The 25,921-nt window shown below is 47.3% G+C and overlaps 1 protein-coding gene across 14 annotated transcripts in view; it reads left to right on the forward strand.

Annotated features, from left to right (window-relative positions):
- The window catches only part of LARGE2 (LARGE xylosyl- and glucuronyltransferase 2), a 46,688-nt gene that overhangs the window by 17,029 nt on the left and 3,738 nt on the right, over positions 1 to 25,921 (forward strand). For 5 of the 14 annotated variants that reach the window (XM_083455566.1, XM_083455569.1, XM_083455560.1 and 2 more), the window contains 12 exons: positions 15,043 to 15,188; positions 16,615 to 16,874; positions 17,565 to 17,647; positions 17,992 to 18,115; positions 19,999 to 20,170; positions 20,586 to 20,690; positions 22,177 to 22,289; positions 22,491 to 22,616; positions 22,788 to 22,943; positions 23,832 to 23,995; positions 24,798 to 25,076; positions 25,268 to 25,414. In XM_083455566.1, the coding sequence (XP_083311692.1) occupies positions 15,083 to 15,188; positions 16,615 to 16,874; positions 17,565 to 17,647; positions 17,992 to 18,115; positions 19,999 to 20,170; positions 20,586 to 20,690; positions 22,177 to 22,289; positions 22,491 to 22,616; positions 22,788 to 22,943; positions 23,832 to 23,995; positions 24,798 to 25,076; positions 25,268 to 25,414 (1,835 nt within the window). In that variant the 5' untranslated portion in view covers positions 15,043 to 15,082. Of the gene's footprint in view, positions 1 to 5,608; positions 6,019 to 6,042; positions 9,787 to 15,042; positions 15,201 to 16,614; positions 16,875 to 17,564; positions 17,648 to 17,991; positions 18,116 to 19,998; positions 20,171 to 20,585; positions 20,691 to 22,176; positions 22,290 to 22,490; positions 22,617 to 22,787; positions 22,944 to 23,831; positions 23,996 to 24,797; positions 25,077 to 25,267; positions 25,415 to 25,921 lie in introns of those variants that run through there. The other 9 variants (XM_083455564.1, XM_083455558.1, XM_083455562.1 and 6 more) reach the window with 8 other exon arrangements.

Genomic DNA, 25,921 nt, shown 5'->3' on the forward strand with positions numbered 1-25,921 from the left:
TTAAATACATTAAAATAAATATATATTTTTAATCGGTCGATGTCATAACCTGTTATAATCTATTTGCTCTTCCTTTCTAACTAACCAGCCACTGCAGAACTCAGTGGGTTTTTTAAAAAAAGGGTTGTAGATTCTCAGTTGCAATACTTGTCACTGTTTGTCCTGTGCACTAAGATAATTCTTCATCTGATACTTCGCTATATCTTGCTTCTAGCAGGAAATGTGATTATTAGTGGCTCTTTTGTCAGAGCTACAGATCTCTTTTGGATAGAGGTGCAATAGAAATACAACTCTGCTTCTCCAGACACATATTTAAAATATGATGTTGTATAACTTCGTCTCAGCTACTACTGTACTAAGCATTTTGATTGTGAATCTCTTTATCACTGATTCCAGGGATGTTTCTTATGGTAGGATTAACTTGTCTAATCCAGAGCTGGGGAGCCTTTTTCAGGCTGTGGGCTACCTGGGCAGCCTTCTGAAGGCAACCTGCCAATAGTGGAGCCAGAGCAAAAAGTGGGCAAAACAAATGTGCAGATTTTACCTTCGTGCAGTAGGCTAGTGTATACGTACACTCTCTGTCCTCTAGGCAAGTAAGAGGCATTAGCAGCGTTCAATGACAATTCTAGCTGGGCAGAAACACCCAATAACTTCATGAGGGCCAGGTGTAGCCTGATACGGAGTCCTGGAGGGCCACATTTGGTTCCTAGCCTGAGGTTTCCCATCCTGGCCTAATCTCCTCAAGCACAATTTATTCTTATTTCTTTCATAAAAATTTTATACCAGTTGATTGGGGGCAGGGAGGAAAACCCCTGCGCCTCTTTCTCAATATACTATTGAGAAAGTGCCATGGGCTGAGGGTGGATCTCATGGTGCTACTATAAAGAGTGCATACCTCTGTTCAGGATCAGGAATTTTGAAGCTTACAATTTTAAACCACACCTCCTGCAACCCAGTCTCTACCAAGCACTTCTGGTCTTTGTTCCAGTTTTCTGGCATGGAAGCCACGCTTGGTCTGGCAGGACCCAGGTTTTGCAAATCCTCTCCCCTGCTCACTTAGAGGCTTGCAGTGCCTACCCCTATATATAGTGTGCATATCTGTCACTGTCGGCGAAACAGCCAATGGTCTTGGCCAGCAAAGTACTGGAGAGCTATGCAGATAGCTTTAACCACCTTTCCTCATGCCCAATCATAGAGATTTCCCTATTTTTAGTGTGGTTGCTTCTCCTTAGGCAGACAGGAGACTTGTGTATTGCTACTGTTACTACAGTGCCAGAAATAACTCTGCCTAAAGAGGACACTGGGTGGGCAGCTGGCATTGTGTATTCATGCCAGTCCATATGCAAATATGTGAACGCCAACTGTGGCTGTTATCCATCTTTTGTCTCACGTATCATGATGTCAGTTATATCTTTTAACAATTTGAGATTCTGTGGGCAGGTTAAATTCCAAGGTGATTTCCAGTATTATATTTTCGGGAGCAGTCACCAGTTCTGGTTGTTACGAACCATTGTTTGTGCCCTTCAAACCACAGCACTAAATGTGTGCATAATTTCCACCCGGAGTGGCATTTTGGAATGTTGTTGGTGTGCTGCGTAATTGCAAGGCACAAAGTTAGCCATTGCATATTCTGAGCTGTTTGAGGTCATGAGCATGCATATTCTAGGTGCTCTCCCCCTGCCCCCCCCCTCCCCGCCCAAATGCAGGAAGAATGATTATGGTGTGAGTAAGCACAGAAGCTGAATGTAGGAGGAGTCATTTATTGAGGAGGTCTACATGACAGAAAGCGTTTTAGAGACAGGGGTGCAAGTTCCAAGCAGACTTGCAAAATCTCAGTACTGATTGTTCTTTTCATTCTCTAAGAGTACGGAAGTAGAAGGAACTGCCCTTGTGGAATGTATCCCATTACAGCATTGCAAATTAATGGGAGGAACTGCAATCCTCTCCAGGCAGCATAAGGTAAAATGGCATGGGAACCCAGCCAACCATGATGTCCCAAGATGAATGTGGGAAGGGAAATGATAGACCTTCAGCAGTTGGGGGCAAGGCTAGGTATAGAAAAAGGGGAGCATCCTGTTGAAAAGCTAAAGTCTACATCCCCTTTCCTTAGACAACATTTATTTAGACCCAGTGTAGTTCACATGTGATTATTTAAAATAAGTGGTTTCTAGATGTCATGACTGTAGTCTAAGCATTCCATGTGCCCTGCAAATATGTCTAAGAAACTAAGGTTGCTTGGTGCTCAAAGCAGAAATTATGCCTGTCTCTTTAAGTGAGGCTCTAAAAGAGAAAGCAGCTGCTGTGCCTCCCTCCCCCTGTTTTTTCCACTAGTTACTCACTTGGCCAACCTTCTTCCCTTGCCTTGGAGGGATGAAGGTGAAGGGAACTGGTAGTCTGCCTGCCTCCACCTACTGCTTCTAGCTGAGAAGCTGGCACCTGTAGATGTCAGTAGCAATCGCCCTGCTATTTTAAGCTTACAAAAAATATAGGAGTCAAAATTAGTCAAAATGTGTTGCTTTTGACTACTCTGCTGTTTATGGAGAATAAGGCTATCAATAGCTACCAGGCATTAATGACTATATATCAGCTCCAATGTCAGAGGCAGTATGTCTCTGATTGCCAGTTGTTGGGGAACATGAGCGGGAGAGGAGTATTACTCTCATGACCTGCTTGCAAGCTTCCCACAGGCATTAAAAAGGTAAAGGGACCCCTGACCAGTCACGGACGACTCTGGGGTTGCGGCGCTCATCTTACTTTATTGGCCAAGGGAACTGGCATACAGCTTCTGGGTCATGTGGCCAGCATGACTAAGCCGCTTCTGGCAAACCAGAGCAGCGCATGGAAACACAGTTTACCTTCCCGCCAGAGCAGTCCCACAGGCATTGGTTGACCACTATGACAACAGAAAGCTGGACTAGATGGGCCTTTGCTCTGATCCAGCAGGGCTCATCTTGTATTCTTAGCTTTAGCACAATAGACTTGAACTGTAAAAGCAAATTCTGGCCCTCCCCCAATTGATGGAATACTTCAATTTTGGTACTTGCAGTGGTGTGAATTTAGGCATGAGTTATGTGCCCTGATCCTGTTAGTTTATAGGGAAGGTTTTCTGGATGGTGTTGTGCTGCTGCATGATTTCAATGCCTCAGTTTTCCAATAAGCGTTCACTTTGTATAGTATTGAACAGGGAAGAGCAAAAGGCAGCCTCCCAAGACATGTTTGGCTCTGTAATTTGGTGTGGATGAACAAAACACTTTCAGAATATGGAAAAAAAATATGCTCCAAAACTGATCTGTGGGGTGTGTGTTTCTGTGTGTACACACACACACACACACACACCACCTAAGTAGCATAATAGCAATAACAAATAGAGATTTGAGGTGTGTTTTTTTAAGGCTACCTGCCTTTTGTGGCTGCTTGCTATAAAGAGCCCGTGAAGTGAGGGGCTGTAGGGCAGCAAAAACAGTCACATGCTGTGAACAGTTTCATCTACATCCTTCTAATAGTAAGTTGGTAACAAAGAATGCCATTATTGGGAAGCTCCTCATCCTGTTGCTGCCAATGTTTGCCCAGTGCAAGCAAGAAGCTGCTGAGGAAGGATAGATTCCAGCCAGGAATAACAAAAGGAGCCAATTAATATGGTGAGGTTTGAGAAGGATTTTCTCTTGGGACAAAAGGATTCCTTAGAACTGAAGGTGCAGGAGTTGGGAGACCTCTGGTCCCTTGATTTCCCTCTTCCTTGTGTGATTTATGCCAGCCTACTATTTTGTCTGGCACAAGAGAGGATCATAGGGGAAGTAAAAAATCTAACCCATCACAGAAAGGTCTTGTCTTACATTTCCTAAGGGTTGTTTCTGCCTTTGAGTTAACTTGGCACAGGCCCTGACATACGTGGTGGTAATGGATAGGAGCAAAAGTACTTGTTAATGTGCAAAAGCTCTGTGTGCGCATGCGTATGTGGTGCTTTGCTTCACTTTGCAAGTATACATGGGAGAGCACATTTCTGTGTCCTAAAAAAGTTGGCCAAGGGGTTTTCATCTGTCAGTCATATTCATGATTCTGCAGCTACTGCACTAAATTATGTGCCTATGGATGCATGTGTAAACCATCATATTACTATGCGCACGTGCACGCTTACGGGTGTCTTCGGATCTCTAATGTGTGGCTCCAGCCGAGCTGCACGCTTAATGACCTTTCCCTAAAAGCATTCTCCACCCCCTCGCTCTTGCTGCGTTTCTTGGAGAGGGAAAATTCAGAAATGGCCTGTCCTGTAGAAGTCATGCATTCCACAAAAGAAACTTTGTCCATCTTCTCCCCGCCTCTGCCCACAACATACAAAAACTGTTTGACTAGAAGATACATTTCACTGCTTTTAATATCTTCCCTCTGCTCTCCTCTGATTGTTCACACCCTCGGCTAGGGCCAGACCTGCACCCTTCTTCTATGCATGTTTGTTGGGAATGTGACAACTGGAAAGGAGTTACTAGTTTCTTTGTACAATGAACACCCCACCTCCCTTTAGAGCCGTTAAAGGTGGGTCTGCAAACTAGCTGGAAAAACTCCCCGAGAGCTTCCTTGTCGTTGCAGTTTTGTAATGGAAATAAATGGTAGCCTGGGGGCAGACATCTCTGCGTCTCGCTCTCGCTGGTACGAAGGCCCAGACGGCCCGCGAGTGCAGGCGGGTCTGCACTTGCTTGTACCGGGGCGTGAAGGGAGGCGGTGAAGCTGGTTTCCCTCTCCGCCCCAGGTATGGTTTTTCTCGAGCGCTGCTCGTTTCTTCGCGGATGCTGGAGGAGAATCTCTTTCTCTTCCTCCCCGTGCGGGCCGGGGGCCATCAGCAAGGGAGCAGCTGCAGGTACAGGCAGCCTCCGCATAGTTGGCATTCCTGCAGGCTCGTCGCCCGGGCTCCTTCCAGGTCCTCGGCACGGCGCGCGTTGTCTCTGAGTCTCCCGGCCGGAGGCTCCTAGATAAGAAGAACGCGCTTCCATCTTTAGCCGCTCCTGTTTCTTCGAGACCTTTTCGGGTGGATGGGGCTTTGATGAATCCCCCGGACGCTTTTATTTTCAAGCAGGACAGAAAAAAGGTGACCGGAGCTGATTATTTTTGGAGAAGCCTCTCCAACCTCGCCTGCGGGCAAACAGGCACACTCGATGCATCTCTCTCTTTGCACGGCCATAGATCTTGGTGTATCGTAAGAACAGAAAAGCCCGGTGGCCCAGCTTAGTCCAGCATCTGGTTCTCATAGTGGCTAACTAGATGCTTGTGGGAAACCCGCGATACAAGAGTTCCGTCTTTCTTTATTGAAAAAGAAAAAGCTCACTCCTAGCCATCTTTCCTCAAAAGTTGCCTGGCGTGCTCTGGTCCATGGGGTCACGAAGAGTAGGACACAACAAAACACCAACAACAAAGGCTTGATCCCAGTGAGATTTATTCCTGGTAAATACTGGGAAGTAAGCCCCATTGAATGCAGCGGGACTTACCTCTGTGTAAACATGCACGAGTGTGTGTTATAAAAACAGTAAGAGGAAACTAGATGGGCATGAGCAGGTGCCATTCAAACAGTGCAGCGAGCATGTCATTCTAGGGCAGGGACCCGCCGTGTTAATTCTTTATAGGACGAACTAACCCGAGAGTTGGGTTTTCAGGTCAGGCTCGGCTGACTGCCGGATTCAGGTCCCGGGGGCTTCCCACCCCTCCCCCCGCAAGCAGCAGGATTCCCACATCCGGGTTGGACCCTGCTGCTGCTGCCAGGCGTCCTGAGTTGGGGTCAGCCCCGGCGCTTGCGGAGTTAATTGCCGCCACTTTCTCTCGCCTCCCCCTCCTCCCAGCCGAGGCTCTTTTCTCGGAGCTCCCGGGACGCCGCGCCGCTTCTCACGTGGGCAGCGGTGACCCTCTGTGTTTACTTTATTTTTGGCACTTCTAGCAGTGGCGGCGCTTTTCTTGAGCCATCCGGTGGCGATGCGAGTTTTTTCTTGCCTCAACTTACCGGAGGGGAGGAAGGGGCAGCTCGGCTGAGTCAAGGTAAGGGGGGGGGCGAGGGGAGGCGGAGCAGGCGGCTTCCCCTTTGCCCTGGGCGACTTTGCGATGGCTGAGCAGAAAGTTAATGTAACCTTTTTTCTTTTGTGGGCTTTCCTTTTGTTCTTCGCCTTCCGGGGAGGGGAGGGCAGGCCCCGGCTCCGGGAATTAACAAAAGAGGGGAGAGGAAAGTGACTGATCCCAAAGGGAGGCGTGTGCAAGCAAGGAAAAGAGGGCAGAGGGAGCGTAGAAGAGGGCGCTGCTGTCTGTGGGCTGCGCGTAAAGCTCAGGGCCGGGGGGAGGCGGCGGACGGAGGACAAGAGCCGGGTAAGGACACCTGGGCTTGCTGGGAGCGCCTGCAGCAGGTGGGAAGGAAAGTGGAGGAGGGGAGAGGATCGTCGGGCCAGATGCAGAGGCTCGGAGGTCCCTGTGAAGCAACACCGGTGGCGCCTCCCACCAGCTTCTCCGTCGGCGAGAGATCGCGCTGCGTCCTTGCTTGTTACCTCGCGCGTAATCAGGGTGGCGGAAGGCACTGCCCCGGGGGCGCAGAGCGCACGGCACCGCGGTGGGGGTGGTCGGGGTGGGGGCGGTGTGCGTGCGCAGTTACGGAGGTGTGCAGAATTCTACCCACAGCCACACACTCGCCCCCCCCCCGCCCCAGCATCCAGTGAAAGTGCGCTCTCTATTGAGTTGGTTTCCAGGACCCTTGAAACTTCCTTAATCTCTTTAGTATGAAGCCGCCCCAGCAGCGGCATTCGTTCCCCCGATAGCTCACTTGTTCCTCTTTCCCAGCAGCTCAGTTTACTGGCCCGTGAAGGGCACGTCGCGCCCGCGCGGTTCTGGCGACCCGCTCACTCACAAGGTGGGCGGCGCAGGTTAGGTCTTCGTTTTCTTCCTAAACCCCTTTTGTGAATGAGTGAGTGTGTTTGTGTGTGTGGCGGGTTTCGAACAGGACTGAACAAAAAAGGGACCCACCAGCAGTTGTACACCTCCTGGGAACCTCTTAATGTTTGGTTACCTCAAAGAGACCAGCTGTCTGGTTCCGCCTCTCCCTCCCTTTCTCATTCAAGCTGATCGGAAGAACTTTGTAACTTCGCTGCTGCCAGACGTTGCTTGCCTCTTCCCAACCTCAACCTCCCCCACCCCTCTTGTGTCACATCTTTTAGATTAGAACGGGCAGGGGTTGCCTTGTTATTGGTAACATCTAAGGCGCTGTTTCCACTCAATAGCTAGGTAATGTGCTTTTAATAAACTTGATATTGGGACCTGTGTGCATAACAGCAAAGGGTGGTTCATGGAAGACTGGCCATTGGTGCCTCTGTTCAGGGGTGCCCACATTAATTGGCACTGCCTCTGCAAGGCATCACCCTGAGCTGGTGGTTCAAATGATTGATTGGACAGGGAAGGGGTTACATGCAAAGTGTGTGATCTGCTACTGATCTACTATAGCCTTTCCTAAGAATTAGGAATATCCTCCAGTCCTCTTCATAATTAGCCAGTTTTGTATGATCCTGTAGCCGTTTGGTGTAAGGCAGTGTCTCCTAGAACAGGGGTTGGTCCTCAAACTTTCCAACTCTAAAGCCCACTTGAGACGGCTGAAAATTACTGAGGCCCACCAGCTACAAAATGGTGGTGCGGGGGGGGGGGCAGAACCAGTCATGAAATGGTGCCAGGGTGGAGGCAGAATTTGGCACAATCTGCTGGCAATTACTGGCATCATTTTCTACTGAGCCATCTTTTGAAGTTCTTTGCTTGAGCTTTTTCCTTGTGGCAGAGGTGTCCCATCACTTCGCTTTTCTCAAGCTAAGTACAAACATTTGTTCTGGAAGTATTGTGATGTCCTCCGCATTTGCTGATGAAAGCTTTTTCTTTTGTTTTCCTTTCCTCTGCATGCCTCTCAAGTGAATATATATATTACCTATCTTCTGTAATTTCTTCTCTTATTTTCCTTATTTCCTTCCCCCAAACTATCACTTTCATCTTTCATCCCCCTTCCTCTAGGCCGAGATCTGCATAGACAGGGTGAAGGGTGCACAGCCCGTGAGTCTTCTCCTGACACTTACAGATATTTCTATTGCATCTAGCTGGCACAGTGGTTTTATTGGAAAGATCAAGAAAGCAGGGTTTCAGCAGTTGGTGTTGCCCTCCAGCAATGATGATGTCAGCAGGAGAAGGGATTATGAAACTGGGTGTCATGCTGGCACTTGCTGCTTTCTAGAGCTTCTACCCCAGCTCAGTGCACCTGACCTATATCCAGGCAGCCTCACTTAAAAGGCTCCTCAAAGTTGCTTGTCTTGTTTCTAGGATGTGTGAGGATTTGGGGCCCTCTGCATCTGGGCACTGCAGGGGTCCTCCATAGGAAGGGGTTGCAGTTGTGTCACAGTGAATCAATCCCCTGCTGTGTGATGGGCTTCATTATTTGTTTGAACAGCAGCGCTGCATGTCCCTTTCATTGAGCAATCCTTACAAAGGGTATGGAGAGCAGTTCCTTTGCCTACAGACCTTACACACCTTCTCTCCCCTCCTCCAACTCTAAAGACTCATCAAAAGTTCTGTGCATTAATAGGCACAAGGGCTCTGAATGGATGACTGGCTAGTAATCCAGGCCTTTTCTTTTTTTTTTAGTCCTATGACTAAAGAAAGGTTCCTGCACAACCTCCAGCTGTTGTTAATGCAAATCTCAGGCATGGAGTCATTATTCTGTCACTTGCCCAGGAGCCATATGAATAATTAATATTAGCACACAAGTGGCTTTATGGCCTTTTTGCAACTCCTTTTCCTAAATGTTTACGTGGCCGTTTGCCTTCCTTTTCTGGACATGTGTTATAAATAAAAAGAACATGAATCTGCACTGTGTTCAGCAAAGTGAGTGGATGCATGCACCAGTGATGTTCATCTGATGTGCACACTAATAGGCTTCTTGAGCAAGGCAGCCCTTTTGCAAGAGATTCCAGTGTATGGGGGTGGAAAGGCAATATGTGAATGCTTTTCGCCGTTCTTATCTAGGATGTTAGGTTGTGGGGCAGTGATCAAGCTATGGGGCATTGCCTTTCTCTTGGAACAAAGTTACGGGATTAGAACCTGACAGAGGGGCCTCGCCAACATGTCCATACACATCCTGGGAATCTGGCATTTTGGATACCTAAACACTAACAATATGCTTCTCTCGGCAGTGAGAGATTAAGCTTTGTAGCGTGAAGTAGAGATGTGGGAAGCTCTTCTCATTTGCCTTGGAATCCACAGCTTACTGGGCAAACTAATGAGGCTACAAAAGTTCAACCTGATCCCTTGGAGTTTGCAGCCTGAATAAAATTGGGAGTTATTCACACACGTTGCATTCCTTCAGCTTGTAGCATAACTCCCCTTGCTTTAGCATAGTTATCGCTGATAGTATGTGGATGTGTTTACACAGTCAAATACCACTGGAAAGCTCACTTGCAGGCAGAATCTCAACTGTTATTTTATAAAAGGCAAAACCCTTTTTTCCAAGAAAGACACCCTTCCCCACCAAGAGTCACCCGCTTTATAATTAACTGCTCTTAATTTTCTAAAAACCTCTTTTAGAACTTTGGAGCTGAAGTCAGCCCCGTCCCAAGAGTTGGGGACAGGTAACAGTCTTGTACAATAAAGCTTAGGAGCTGGGTTCCTGTCTCCAAAGTCCTTGCCATGGAAGTCACATAGTCCCCAGGATATGGCCCCAAGGCACCGTATGAGACCACCACTTGGCTGAAGCTAAAGAGGTCTGGCTCTGGGCAGTGCCTGGACAGAAGAAAGGTGGGCTATAAATGTAATAAAATTAAAAAGAGCAACAAAACAGGGAGAATGCAGGGCAAGATGGGAGTGACTGGGTTTTAAACTCAACCTTAGAATGGTGGTTTGTAAGCTTCCTATATTCAGGGCTTTCACACTACTACAGATGTACATTACAGCACAAGATTGTCTGTGATGGGAAATCCTGTCTTTCTTTCCTGATCCTTTTGCTGAGGAGCCCTTTTCAAGGAAGCACAGGCTTTTCCAGATCACAGTATGAATGCGGCTGCCTTTGATATGGCCACCTTGTTCCTACAGGCTGCTGCTAATGAGGGCTATCTGCTTGGGTGGTGTGGCTTATAACTCTACCCTGGGGGGGGGGGGGACTGAAGTGCTAGGAAATCATAACCTGGTCCACAAACCCAGTTGCACATCTTGTATAATAGGAAATAAACCCTACAGTGCTGTTCAAATAGGGGCCCTCAAAGAATATGCACCACAATAGCATGTTAGGCTGTGGGAATCGTTGTTTGTGAATATGGTAGACTCCACCCATGCACCCTCTCTTCTTCTCTCCACATATCACCCCAAGGCTTATGTTCTTTACAACAAAATCTGGGCTCCCCCACCCACCCTTTGAAGCAATGCTGGGTAACAGATCTGTGGTGCTTGGAGTTGGTTCTGTAAAAGTTTTAAGGAGGCAAACGCACAGCAATGTCTTCTCCTCCTCTTAATGCACTGATTATAGCAGTTGCTTTCCCTGTTCCTTTGCAAAATAAATGAATAAATAACTAGTTTGTGCCTTCTTGCCTGTGTTGTCTCACTCTCTTCCATAAGAGGCAAATGGCAAAGGCTGTCTGGTCTTCTTGCATTTTACATATATGCAAGTAAGACATGGAACCCATGAGAGGCTGTCTGGGCTAGGGTTTTTTGTTTGTTTGTTTTAGACACACGGTGTTAATGGGAAGGTACAGATGTTGATGCCTTTGCACTCCGGTGAGCAGGGAAATGAGGAAGATCAGGGAACAGTCATGAATGCGTTTTCCACTTGGTTTAGCCAGTGACCCTTCAACCTAAATGGAGCCTCTGTCTGGTTGGTAATTGCCTCATGGGTCTCTGAGGAATGCAGCAGGCGCATTGGAGACTGGAGGGCTTAAGGATTAGCTTTGTGAACAGCAGGATGCTAAGCTGGAAAAAAATCACATGAGAAACTCTTGCTTCCCTTTAATGCTTGCCAGTCACTGGAGAAAGAGACTGGATTCAGCCACTTATGGGCATGGGGAAAGATGCCTCCAAGTCTAGATAATGAATTTCTATGTTACCGTTCTGTTTGGAGATTTCTGACAGCTCTGTGCATGTACCCATTTTCTGATATGACTGGAAACTACTAATTCCACAGCATTTCCCCATTTAAATCCAGGGGCTTTGCTCACGGTTGGGTTGTTCACCAAATTAAAAGAATTATTAGTTGATTGATCAGCTGTCAGTTGACCCAAGGTATGGTCTGAAGGCATATGAGCCCACAACCTTGCTGAAGCTAAACAAGCCTGATTCTGCTCAGTGCCTGGATGGGTCCCTCCTGCCAGACTGCATGTATGCTGCCTTGGGTTCCATAATAGAAGAAGAGTGAGGTATAAATGTAAGAAATTAAATATAAATTAAATAAATAGGTGTATTACCCAAAGCCAAATCTAGGTTTATTAATGAGATAGTGAAGTGTAAGGTGTGTGTGTGTGTGTGTGTGTGTGTGTGTGTATAAAGCTAGTTACACATTAGCCAAATGAATGGCACACCAACATTGCCCCAAAGTGCTATTCCCTTAACTCACAGTCCCACTTGTTTAAAATGTTCATAGATTTAAAGTTGGTCTCCGTTGGCTCTGTTGGTTTTCCGATGCTCTGTCAATTAAAAGGTGCAGCCCAAGTCTGCAGCATCTGTTCATCGTCTGATGGTTTTTACTGATGGGCCCACTTAATGTGAGATCTGCAAGACAGCTTTGCTAGGGACTACGGTATATCAGATCAGGGCTTCCCTAAGACATGTTGGTGCCTGGGGGCCAAAGGCCCAAATTCCATGGGTAAAGATGGGGAACCAGCAGCCAGGATGTTTTCTTTCACGCTCTCCATTGACATGGTGCTCATTTCAGTGAGGCTTATGCAGGAGAGAATTAATTGTGCCTCTTGGGTTAAAATTGTCTCCCATTCCTTAATGCAAGGGTAGCTAACCCTGTTCCTTCAGTTGTTGCTGGACTATAGCTCCCCATCATCTCTTACTAGTGGCCATTCGAGCTGGGACTGATGGGAATTGAACATCATCTGGAGGGCCACAGGTTACTTGTTTTTCCTCTTCCATTAAAATATTATTTATTTAGATATTTACATCCTGCTGCTTTTCAGTATGGCTTACATGGTCAAGGAATTTAACCCCCCCCCCCAGCTAAAATTCATAAAATAACAGCATATACATATTAGCAACAAAAATAAGCGAAGGCAGTATAAAATCACATGGCAGAGATGAAACTTAGCTTTGAAGCTAAAAGGCCCTGCTTGCTTTGTGTGTCCCCCCTCCTTCAATCATTTCCTCTTGCCTTTCCCCGTGTTGTCTGACATTCCCTTTATTCTGTTGGATTTTAATACCTGTTGTGTTTGTTTTAGAAAACTTGAATGTGGTAGTTATTGGAAATAAGCTTAAATGTGGCTTCCATATAGCTGACTCTGCAGACTGCCAAATAGAACAGCCGAGGTATACACACAGCTTGCCTCACATCACTGAAGGGAGCTGCTGATTCTGGAACATTTGCAATTGCATTGCCAGCATCAAAGGCTGTGTGTGTGTGCGCACGCGCATTGTCTGAAGCACCAAGGTGGCAGGAAGTGGCAGGAGCGCTCTCAAACTGGGAACAGCACAGTGCGCTCTGACTCAACACTGATATCGCTCCTGCCGCCAGAACACCAAGTTCTGTGTCAGCCGTGAGGTTCAGATGTCAGCAGCTCAGTTATGCATCAGCACCCATTTGAAGTACAACCAATCTGGGGCACAGTGAAGACTGCAGGACTGCACACTAGGGCGCACCTGAAGCATAAGCAACCTGGAGATTTTGCTTGTTGGTTTGTGGCGGTCCAGCCATTTATGCACTGCCACCGTTGCCTTTCGCTCTGCTACTAATTCAGGCAGGAAGGCACAGAGTAGCTTCTTTGCACTCTTGATTTTGAGTTCCTTTCTCTTGGTTTGCATCACAGTTCCGATAGCATCTCCACATTGCCGTTCTTCTGTGCTCTCATTATGATGCTGCAGAGTAAAACTTTGGGACCATGGAAGGTATCCAGGGGAAAGAGAAGTGCCTATTCTCTGGTACACTGTTAAGCTCATGGTTCAGAGTCACCCATGTAGGTTGCACAGCTTTGTGCCTGCCCAGTCAGTCCTGTTGCCAAGCAAATGACCACCACAAGCTGGAGTGTCTATCTTGCCTGTTTTGTACTGCAGAGAGCTTGTGAATGGAAAATATGCACCTGACCCCTGACCCCCAGGAGGTGCCCAAAGTCTGATGACATGAGAAAAGCTCGTTGCACAGAATCATAGGATTGTAGAGTTGGAAGCGACCCTGAGGATCAGATAGCCATCCGACCTCTGCATAGATACCTCAGAGGAAGGAGAGTCCACCACCTTCTGAGGAAGTCCGTTCCATTGTCGAACAGCTCTTCCCATCAGAAAGTTCTTCCTTCTGTTTAGTCGGAATCTCCTTTCTTGCATAAGAGTAGTCATTTCTCAGTTTTCTGTCTTTGCTTTGAACATCAATTTATATCTTCTTATCTGGAAAGTCCCAGCTCCTAATTTTCCTGCCCTGCTCTCTGTTTGTAACTCTGAGGAAGTTGTTCTATGCGTTTTTGCAGAAATTTTATTTTATTTTAATTCACTGCAGAGCCGGGCCCTAACTTTGAAAACAGGGTTTGAGCCATGCACACACTGATAAATCTGTCTTTCATCAGACCAGGGTTTAGTAGCGCAAGATTGCTCTGGTCAAGCTGTTAAACAGAAATGCAGGTATTAATTTTATCGCTTCTGTAGCCCTTTTCAGCATAATAAAGTGCTTTGGAATTCTTGTCCCCACAAAAATTCCGTGAATTGAGGTAGTTTGAGAGATAATGTTTTACGAGAGGCCACTCAGTGAGCTTCATGGCTGAGCAAGGACATCTACCTTATCTCCAAACCAAACACTGTTTCCAATGACCTGTACTGGCTGCTGTTCTTACTCTGGGCTGCAAGTTTCTCTTGGGAAGAAAGTACAGTGGTACCTCGGGTTAAGTACTTAATTCGTTCCGGAGGTCCGTTCTTAACCTGAAACTGTTCTTAACCTGAAGCACCACTTTAGCTAATGGGGCCTCCTGCTGCCGCCGCGCCGCTGGAGCATGATTTCTTAACCTGAAGCACCATTTCTCGGTTAGCGGAGTGTGTAACCTGAAGCATATGTAACCCGAGGTACCACTGTATTAGTGAATTGCCTCTGCTGAACAAAGGAGTGCTGGGTTAAGTGGCAAGGGCTGTGAGTCTGGAGAACCTCTTGATATCAGGGGCTTTTCTTGAAGATGTGCATGGCACATCTCCTCTATGGGGGTTAAGTCTTCTCTGTGTGCATCATTTTCAGCAATATATGTTAAAACAAGAGACCTTCATGTTACCCTTTGCCGTGCGTTTCTAGAACTGGGTTCAGCTTGGATGACTCAGGTGCTGATTAGGGTGAAAGAAGCACACAGCTGAGAGTTCAAGGAGTTTTGTTTGGCAAGTTCCTACTGGGAAATTATCTACTGCTAAGCCAAGGGAGTTGAAAGAGTAGGATCCTTTTTGCTTTTCCAAATCCTGGCTGGTGAGACTCAAGAGAGGACTCCTAGGCTTCCTCAGATGTGATCGTCAGCTTGCTGTCAGTGCCCACGAATGCTATTAGAAGTCCTGGTGACACCTTTTGCAGTTCCAGCATGTTTCAAGACACCCTTGGCCATTTTGGAGAATGAATGAGGCCCCCGCGACTGGGGAGGCTTCATGGGAGAGGAGGATGTGGCTGTTGACCTCAAATCAGGAGACTTCCCTGGTTCAAAATGCATAGGCTGTGGACTCACATCAGAACAAAGCCCATTTTACCCAAAGTTGGGGGCAAATGTTTCAGCTGCTTGCTGCTGCTGTTGCTGGTTCTGGAAAGCCAAGTCTAGCAAAGTCCTCCGTTTCCATTTTGAGGATCAATTCCGCCGGTTGACATTTTTGGTTCACTCTTTTGTTCTTCTCTTGCAGGGTGTAGGATGCTGGCTCCGGTGCGGCTAGGCCTGCCCACATGACCTTTGCCACCATCATGCTGTGCCCCTGGCGTGGGAAGCTGAAGCTGCTGCTTGCCACAGTGACCCTGGTCTTCCTGATCTCATGGCTCTACCTCTTTATGGGTAATCTGGAGTGTGAGTGAGGGCAAGGGTGGCCCATGGACAACAGAAGGGTGGTGGTGTGATGAAAGCATGTGCCACAGATTTGCCCTGTGGCATCTGTACACGTGGGTGGGAGCTGGGACTCCAGAGTGGAATTGCAACTATACTGCCAACTCACTTTGAGACCTTTGGGCAGAGGGTGACCTCTGTTTCCTCCTGCGTAATAGGACTAGGAAAGCTTTCCTAGAATTGTAGAGTTGGAAGGAACCCCAAGGGTCATGCAGTCCAACTCCCTGCAATGCAGGAATTGCAGCTAAAGAATCCCCGACAGATGGCCACCCAACCTCTGTTTAAAAGCCTTCCATGAAAGAGAGTCCACCACCGTCAGACATTAAGGTGACAGAAGGATGGTTCCACTGCCTTGCTTGGATGTATTTGATTTTCTCATAGCCCAAACACATAGGAACTGATCCCTCTCATATATGATGAAGAATGGGCCAGATTTCCAATTTGGGAAATTTAAAAACAATCACTAAATAGCATATTTAGTTCCCAGCTTCTTAGCATTCAAGGCAGCTTGTAAACCTTTGGATCTTCTACACTAGAACTTACAAAAAGACCCTTTTCCCTTGCACCTGTGGGCTCTCTTCGCAGAGGACCAGTATTCTGAGCAAGCCCTCCTTGGATCAATCCAGGCTTGGAGCTGGTAATAATGTTCACCTTGGGAGTGCTGGGGCTCCATCCGTTGTGTGGTTCTTCTCCCTGGCAGTTGCCTTTATGGCCGTTAGAGAGTCTTCGCTGGAGAGGGCTTGAGGGTGTTGCCTCCTTCCCCCTCCCTTGCTGATGTCAGTGGCAGATCTCTCCAGAAAATACATTACAGAGGGAATGAGTGCTGGGTTTTCAGAATATTGTTTTCTTAGGTTGCATTGATACAGTACTACTCTCTGGCCGCAAAGTTATGAATGGAGTAGCTAGAGGCAGAGCTATGCCCCTTCCTGTTATGCCACTCTCTTCTTTCTTGCCCATCTCATTCATGGTGTGGGGTGATACTGTACATTAACTCTTGAGTGTTCAGATTCACATTCACCCACTTGAGGAGCAGCATTCAGCTTCATATTGAATAGTCTTAAATTAATATTAAGTCCAATTGACTGCAGAGAAAGATAGCCGGTGGAATTAATATAATTGAATCTAAAAAAGGAAATTGTAGGACTATGCAAAGAGATAGGGGGAATATTTTATAGTGCTGGAACTTTGCAACCTTGCTATATGAATTCAAGAAACCTGCATAAAATATTTGTTCCTGCTCTCATCCTTCTTCCCACTTGTCCTTCTAGTTTCACTGAAGTATGTGCAAAAGGCTCAGTGACTATGCATCCTCCTCCTTCTCTCACCACTCCCCTATTTATGTTTTCTTTTCCTGGGGGGGCGGGAATCCCCTCTATAGATGGATGCTCCTTCCTGCTCCCGCCTTGCTTTGGGGAACAGTCAAGCCGATACCTTAACCACGAGGCCTTGGTGTCCCAAGTACAGAAAGTGGAAGAGGAAAACCAGCTGTTGAGGCTGCAACTCAGCCAGTCTCAGATGCAGGACGAGGCTGTGGATGGGACGGACAGCAGCCAGCAGGGAGCGCAGTTCATAGAGGACCAGGATGGAAGGGACAACAGCACCGGCTGCCTCAAGCAGAGAATGGTTCAGAAGTGCGAGGTAAAGGCGATGTCCTAACTGGCTGCCAAGGCACCTTGCAGGCAAATAGTTTTGGCAAAACTGTAGAAGGGTCGCACAGCAAGAGGCGTGTTGTTGTTCAGGCTCCTGAACCTGTTACGTTCCCTAAGATGGGGGTAGCCTACATGGTGCCCTCCAGAGGTTTTGGACTACATATCCCATCATCCCCAGCCAGCTTAGAATGGTTGGGAGTGGTGGGAGGTGTAATTCCCAACCTCTGGAGGCTGTAACATTGGCTGCCCTTACCCTAAGATAATAGGTGTAGCCATATAATTCCCACTCTTCCCGCTTCCTGCTGTAGGTACCGTGATATTTATTTTGCAATGTAATGCTTTTCTGAACCCTAAGATATGTGTTGGTATGATAATCCCCTGAGGGCAAGGAGGCGGTCCTTGCTTGCGCCTGGTTTCTATGTCCATTTCTAACTCTGGTTGGTTTTGCATCAACGTTTTGTATTACCCATTTTGCTCTGGGAAAAGTGAACTCTCTGCTCATCCTTTTTTACTGACTTGGATGAAGAAGAAAGGGCCCTGGCAGGACAGGTGGATTTTGCATGTATTGTGGGGAGCGGCTTCTGGAAGCTCCGCTTGGAGGGGAAGCGGGGAGAGGATCTCTTGCCGTGAAGTGTGGATGGGGGGCCAGGCCTGACGGCATCTTTGTGTTTCTGGGCAGCTTCTCCACGTTGCAATTGTCTGTGCTGGATACAATGCAAGTCGGGATGTCGTCACCCTGGTGAAATCCATCCTCTTCCACAGGTAACCTTGGAGGGGGTGGGGAAGGCTGCTCTTCTTTTGAGCAGGTAGCGGAGGCTTCTGAGTTTCCCAGGACTTGAAGACGGGGTTAGAATAGGATGCCTTTCTGCACTTTTGATTCCAAGCTGCAGTTCTGGGTCTGCTGGGGAAAGATAGAACAAGTGAAGACTAGTTAGGGTCCTCTGACCCCATCCTTTTCCACTTAAATGCAGCTGCCAGGGTTCTGTATGTGGCATAGTGAGGCATCAGCTGCTGCTTGGGGGTGTGTGTGCAAAATGAGGGAATTGGATGTATTTCGCATCTTGCTTTCAACTATTGCAAGCATTAACTGTTTCCTTCCTTGGCAGGAAGAACCCTCTTCACTTCCATCTCATCACTGACTCTGTGGCCCAAAAGATCCTGCAGATGTTGTTTGAGTCCTGGATGGTGCCCTCTGTTCATGTTAGCTTCTACAATGCTGATGACCTGAAGGCAAGGGAGATCAAGCCAGGCTCGTTCTCTCTTTCTCCATTGGTTCCCTTTCCCCCTCTTCCCTTCCCTTCCCTCTCCACATCCTCTTTCCATGAAGTGAGCAGCCCCGTAGGGAAGGCCCTGCCGTAGGAATGGCTTGCTTGGAGATGAGAGACGCAAACCCTTTCCATTGTTTTCTGTGCTCTCATCTGCTGCTATTGTCATTTCATTTGTAGAGTGGGAAGCACCTGTAGACAGGATCTGAATGATTTAGAAGTATATAAAGTTAAGCTTCTCATTTCAGCAGGAATCTCTAAGTGGTTTACATATCTGGGGAGGGAGGTGGGAGAAGTGTGTTTGTGTGTGTGCGTTTGTGTGTGTTCACGTAAACATAAAATACAAATTCCACATTAAAAACTAAACAATACTACTACTACTAAAAGAATAATACTATTTTAAATAACATAATTAAGAAACGATAAATACAATATACATAAATAAACACATTTTTCCTTGGAATTGAGCCCCCTGATGGATAGTGGCTGGATCCAAGCTTGTGAATGGATCTAAAAGGTCACGAATCATCCTTAAGGTCACCTAGAACTTTGCAACAGAACAGCAGCCAAAATCTGCACTTTCATGATTCTGATGTCCAAGAATGCTAATATTTCAGCAAAGTGACAGAAGGGCAGAAAGATTAAGGCAGGGAGCCCTGAAGCAGCATCTGGAGTTTTCCAAGGCCACATAAGTGTTCCTAATGAACCGTGGGCACTGTGCCAGGCAGTCTCCTCTTGCTCTTGCCAAAACTTTATGTGGAAGTTGTTGTCCATAATAAAATAGGAAGGGATAGAAACATAATTCATTTGTTTTTGAAATTTGAAAGTAGCCAGATTCCAGGAGTGTGCATTTGTACTCTTTGATTCAATTGTTTTGAGATTAAAGCTCTTAGATTTTAGACAATGGAGTTGCCTTATTTATTCTGCTGTGAATCAGAAAGTCACTCTCCATTGTTTCTGGCTGAATTGGATGAAGAAAGGTGAAATTAGATCTGGGGTGGGAGAACATGCATTTTCCTGCCATGTCTAAAACAATTGGCACTGCCCAGGTATATGTTTGGCATCCAAAACTATCTAGACAGGTAAGGTTCACCCGACCAAGCTTAGTGCAGTGATTCACACTCCACTTCCCCCCCTACATTTCTGACCCTTGAGAAAACAGGAAAGTGGATTGTGGTTGAACAGACCATGTGCTTTCACTGAAGGTGGGGTGGGGGGAAAGGAAAATTGCAGGGGGCCATGAAATCTAGAGCAGAATTGGGAGTCCATAAATGCCTTTGAAGTCTTGCCACACCTTATTATTATTTAAATTTCTATTCCACCCTTCATCCAAAGATCCACAGGGCGGTTTACAATATAAAAACACAAAAGTATCAGTAGAATAGCCCATTAGAAAATGTTAATAATGACCAGGTTGATGAAGTTCGCTGGTCCCCAAATCCCTTCTTGCAAACTTGCAGGCCTGTTTCACAGCTATGGCAAGGGACATGGAGGCTGCTTGGAATTGCATTTCCATGGAGGTTTCCATTTGTGTGCAAGCTTTGTGCAATTTGTCTCCACTGCCCTCCAAAACAGGAGTGCCATGTGGAAGCACCATCTTTGCAGTTGAAAGCATTCCCACACCACTTTATTTGTGTGAAGCGCTTCTAAATCTCACCAAAGAAATACAGACTAGTTTAGAGTCATGGTCTCATTTTCAGTATTGTCTCGTTGCTCAAGCCTTAGAAACAAGAGCAATTTTAGGCTTCTTGGCTATAGACCAGACATGTGATGCTGATGCTGGCCTGCCTGTTCTCCTTTTCTGAAATGTTTCTCCCCCCCCCCCTTTTTTTTTTTTTTTTTTTGCAGCCGGACATCTCTTGGATCCCCAACAAGCACTACTCTGGAATCTATGGGCTGATGAAACTGACGCTCACAAAGGCTCTCCCCTCTGATCTCTCCAAGGTCATTGTCCTGGACACGGACATCACCTTTGCCACTGACATCGCTGAACTGTGGGCCATCTTTGGGAAGTTCTCGGGTAAGTGATGACCACTGGGGGAATAGGGATCCTTTAGACTAGGGACACAGAATCTGTGACCCTCCAAGATGCTTTGAGGACTCCAGCTCTCTCATCATCAGCCCCAGCCAGCATGACTAGATGCTCAAGGATAATGAGAGTTATAGTCCAGCAACATTTGGAGGGCCACAAGTTCCCTGCCCCAGCCTTTGACCATCTTTGAGCACCTCTCCAGAGGCAGTGGCTCATAGTACAGGACAGCTCTGGTGGCCCTAGATACTGAAAGGGTTTCTTTTCTTACTCGGTGGTCTTTCCATTTACTCTGCTCCTTTGAAAATTATACAGCAGGGATTATCCTTAGTGAGTGAGTTCCATCTTGTTGACAAGCAAAGTCTGTTAGCTGCCTTTGGCCTCATTTTCTTATCTCTTAATCCAGACAAACAGGTGATTGGGCTGGTGGAAAACCAAAGCGACTGGTACCTAGGGAATCTCTGGAAGAACCATAAACCATGGCCAGCACTGGGACGTGGCTTCAACACAGGTGAGCTCCAGAAGGATGTGGGAACGTGACAGCATGATGTCTGTGCAGTCCTCTGTTCCCGTGGCTTGAGTGCTGGGTTTGTATGTGACAATATCCAGGTTCAGATATCCTGGTTCAACTGTGAAGTTGACTAGGTGGTCTTGAGCAAATCCCAGCGAGCACAAGGAAAGCTAGTCCTATGAGGAAAGAAGAGGTAGCTTCCTTTCCATACTCATGGCAGATTCAGATTTTTGAGCGAATGCTGTGAGTGCCACCCCCTCTGATCATTTCTTACTCTCCTCCCCAGATCAGCACCCCTGCCTCCTGAGAGGCATAGTGCACACACACTCTGGCTTCCCATGGAATCTGGATAAAAGCTGGATCCTATAAAGTTAATCCAACACTTCAAAAGCAAAGAGAGCCGAAAGAGGAAGTGGGAAAGAGCAGTGCTTTCCCCACAATCCTCTTTTGGTTCTTTGTACCTTTCAACCCTCTCACTAGCTCATGATTGGGGGGCCAGCGGAGGACTGCAAAAGCCCTCCGTTGGCCCCCCCAGTGCCCATGGATTAAAGGGACTGGTTTGCAGAGCCTGAAGAAAAGGCGGAGAGGAGCAGGGTAATATGCTTCAAATGCCCAAAAGGCTGTCCCGTGGAAGACTGCATAGACTTGTTCCCTGCTGCCTCCAGGGGCAGAACTAGCTCCACTGGGATTGGATAACAGAAGCTGAACATTAGGAAAACCTAAGAATAAAAAGAGTTCAGTAATGAGACCAGTTAATGGGAGCTGTCTCTTAGGTGTTCTCTCTCTCTGAATTTTCTGCATTGAGCAGGTGCCTGGACCAGGTGGCCTCCAAGTCTACCGTTAACAGTTTTTGTAGGGCATGCTTATGTTGGTTTTACGCCAGTGTTGACTGTCATTGCCACACACACACCTTGGAGTTGTAGTTCAGTGAAGTTGTAAACTATTCTGCTGGTGGTATTTCAGAGTGTGAGTAACCAGCGATGGAGCTGGGTCGAATGGTGTGGCAATAGACACACACACCTGACTCCAGAAACAAGCTTTCTATCATGGATAGCTGCTTGGCAGGTCTGTAGGATATCTTGGCACCACCTGATGGTTGTCCAGAGAACTGTTTCTCCATGCAAGGCAGGCACCCCTAGTGGGGAGGCAGGAAAGAGTTCATGGCTGCTGCTGCTGCTGCTGCTGCTGCTGCTGCTGCTGCTGCTGCAATAATAGGAAAAGACTCGTTCTCCATGCTGGTCAGCTTGGTTGTCAACACTGAAGAGCAGCCACTCCTCCTGTTGCAAGGATTTTAAAATAGCATTTTTATTGATTAAGATGTTTGCAAACTCTCTTTCACCAAAGGGACAATGCAAGGAGGTTTCCTGGGGATCCAGGAAAACAGAGCCCTCTTCCACTTCTAAAAAGATGCACATTGTGGAAGTGCATTGTTAAGAGTTGAGCTGAGGGATGCCCTGGTGGTGCTCATGGTTTCCTCTTCTCCTAGGAGTGATCCTCTTGCTGCTGGAGCGCCTACGCCGAATCGGCTGGGAGCAGATGTGGCGCCTGACAGCCGAGCGGGAGCTCATGAGCATGCTGTCCACCTCGCTGGCTGACCAGGCAAGTGCTCTGAGCCCTGCATGCCTCGCTGTCCTCCAGCCTGGGCCCCCAGACACACCTTTTGTCTCCTGCAGACATTGTGGGTTGTAGCGGGATAAAGACCTATTTATTTCTTCCTCGTTTGGCTTCACACTTGATTTTACTCTGGGCCTTTCTCCTCTTCCAGAGTGCCCAGTGTGCAAACTGCAATCTCTCTTTTAGGACATTTTTAATGCAGTGATCAAACAGAGCCCAACGCTGGTATACCAACTCCCTTGCTTCTGGAACGTGCAGCTCTCTGATCACACCCGCGCAGAGCAGTGCTACACAGAGGTGTCTGATCTTAAGGTGGGCATTTCCTCCCTGGCTGAGTCTTCCCTGAATTCCTTTTGCAACAGTGACCCTTGGCTGAGCCTTCCAGGCATTGCCAGTCTAGGACAATGTTAGTTCTGCAGGGGCTTGACTGAAATGTGGATTGGCACCTGTAACCAGCCTTATGTTTTAGCTATCTGTTCTCAGGTGATCCACTGGAACTCTCCCAAGAAGCTGCGGGTGAAGAATAAGCACGTGGAGTTCTTCCGGAACCTCTACTTGACCTTCCTTGAGTATGATGGCAACCTGCTGCGCAGGGAGCTTTTTGGCTGTGCCAGCCTCCCCAGCTTGCCCAGTGGCCAGGTAGGAGCCTAATTTTCTATCCTCCTCCCTTCTCCTCATGCCTGAAATGGAAAATCCCTCCAGACTTCCCATTTACTTAGCTGCTCTCTTAAATGGAGGGGGTGTGTAGCTCAAAAAACTATGTGCATGCCTTACTATGCAACCTGGCCTCTTTAAAACCCTGATTGTCTCGGGCTCCTTTTCTAAGCGAGGCGTCTTCATTCCAGCTCAGTTACCCGGTGATGATGATTTTTAGTCCTTGTTCTAATTGCACCCATTTTGCTTGGGTTTCATTCTTCTAGTTTTTATTCCTAATAAAATGTAATGGCAAACCTAAAGAAATCTGGCACGTTTTCACCACATTCAGAACAACGCACTCGCATTATTTCATAGGATTAATGGACTGATGATGTTATGTTCTGCTTAGTACAAAACTCAAGACCATGGGTAGGCAAACTAAGGCCTGGGGGCCGGATGCGGTCCAATCACCTTCTCAATCTGGCCTACGGATGGTCCAGGAATCAGTGTGTTTTTACATGAGTAGAATGTGTCCTTTTATTTAAAATGCATCTCTGAGTTATTTGTGGGGCCTGCCTGGTGTTTTTACATGAGTAGAACGTGTGCTTTTATTTAAAATGCATATGTGGGTTATTTGTGGGGCATAGGAATTCGTTCATTCCCCCCCCCATAGTCTGGCCCCCTACAGGGCCTGAGGGACAATGGATCAGTCCCCTGTTGAAAAAGTTTGCTGACCCCTGCTCCGGACCCTCCTCACTCTCACAGCAGTATCTCAGGCTCTAGAAACCCTGCCTTTTAAAGCTGCTTTGTAGCTGTGCTTCACTCTAGGTCAACTTGCCAACTTAACCTTATCTCTCTCTCCTTGTCCTCTCACCCCTGCATAAAATTTAGCTCCAGCAGGCCCTAGAGGAGCTGGATGAAGACGATCCTTGCTATGATTTTCGGAGACAGAGCCTTATTCAGCACCGGGTGCATCTCTTCTTCCTGCAGTACGATTTCCCGATCTTGGCTGATGCAATTGATGTCACTCTTGTAGCTCAGCTCTCCATGGACAGGTACCAGATGGGAAAGGAAGAGGGGGAGATGTTGTGCCTTCCAGCATAAATTCTTCTGCTTGGGAGCTAAACGTCCAGCCAGCTTGTGGCTCTTTTATATGAATTTACTGGTCCAGGAGGCCTCTGTGCCCAAGCTGAGTTAATCAAACTGGAAATCTCTATGGCAATATTCTCACTGCCCAGCTGCGAGGATGACAATCCTTTCCAGAGAATTCTGCTTTTGTTTATTTTTTAGAATGGGTTTCTATCACCCGGAGTTGCTGGGAAATATTTAACAAAAGATGACTAGTATCCCTTGAATACTAGAATAGAAGAAATATGGCAGTTTTCAATGTGGTGGAAGGAAGAATCTTGAGGATTATGAAGAATGGATAGAAGACAAAACCTATGAAAGGAACAATAACTAGCTGCATGAGTCAGAAAATGGGTGCAATGGTGCAAGCCAGCCATTAAAAGAATGGTTCTGATGGTGGTGGAAGGGCTGGGCAATAGTTAGGAAGAGGGGCAACACAAAACCAATACTGTCCAGATCAGTTGTGCCAAGGTTTGTAAGGTTATATTTTAAGAAGCCAAGGAATCGTGTGCAAATGGTGGCAGCTTCCAGGACGTAGTGTAGACAGCCCCCTCTGATACAATTATCAACAGAAGCTTGTACACACAAGAAACCAGGAAGGAAAAACTCACTGCAGGACTGGATGCAGATTCTCATGTTCCTTCAGGCCTGGGTGGCTCAGCCTTGTGGCTTTTTGTTGTTGCCAACGGAGGGTGTCTTGCACTCTTGACTTGTCCCATTGATTTGCAGGTTACAGATGCTGGAGGCCATATGCAAACACTGGACAGGCCCCATTAGTCTGGCGTTGTATATGTCAGATGCAGAGGCCCAGCAATTCCTGCGCTATGCCCAGGCCTCGGAAGTGCTGAGTAACCGCAGGAACGTTGCCTATCACATTGTGTACAAGGAGGGGCAGTTTTACCCGGTCAACTTCTTGCGCAACGTAGCATTGAAGAATGCACAGACATCTTACGTTTTCCTGACGGACATTGACTTCCTGCCTATGTATGGCCTCTATGATTATCTCAGGTGCGTGCTTTGCCCTTTCCCAGCCTGTGTCAAGCGGTAGACACTTCCATACTGGGAGAGGATGGCTCCACCAGTATGTGTCGGTCCCATGCCAGAACTGAACATTTTTCATGGGGAAGGGATACAGGATGCTTGGACTCCTCCATTTAGCAACAGACCAACAGCATTTCCCCCTCCCCTTTGTGCCTCAGGACCTCCATTTTGCAGCTTGAGCTGCCCCAAAGGAAGGCAGCCCTCATTGTGCCTGCATTTGAGACTCTGCATTACCGCCTCACCTTCCCCAAATCCAAAGCGGAGCTGCTCTCCATGCTGGACATGGGCTCCCTCTATACCTTCAGGTAAGTGTTGGGACAAAAAAAAACCTCGCTAGCAGCTGAAATGTTGGCTCAACCAATTGCTGGACTGCCCTCTGAAACCAGATAACAGGCCTGACCAGCCCCAGCACTTAACCCTTCTTAGTGGTGGCTTGCAGCCTGAGATTTGACTGGCCATTTGTAACTGGCATATGTGCATTCATTCTTCTGTTGGGATGTAGGGGCACAATTTGCCCCCCCCTTTATTTTCATTCCATGTTGTCCCCTCTCCCTGCTTTGGAGCCCCGTGCTGAGCATGGTATAAATAATTTAAATAAATAATCCCTTTCCTCATTTCCATCCCCCCCAACTCTTTGTTGGATCCTGATTCTTCTGCTTTTCCTCATGCCCTTTTTCTTAGTCCTGGGCTCATCCAGTTCCCAGCCACCTGTTAGGGCACAGCTGTGCACTCACGGGGCATATTTGCATCATTGCCATTTTACAGATGGGGAGTTGAGACCAAGGTGACTTTGCCCTGGCCATGCTGTGGGT

The sequence above is a fragment of the Podarcis tiliguerta genome, assembly GCF_965153285.1.
Source record: "Podarcis tiliguerta genome assembly, chromosome: 1".
Lineage (NCBI taxonomy): Eukaryota > Metazoa > Chordata > Lepidosauria > Squamata > Lacertidae > Podarcis > Podarcis tiliguerta.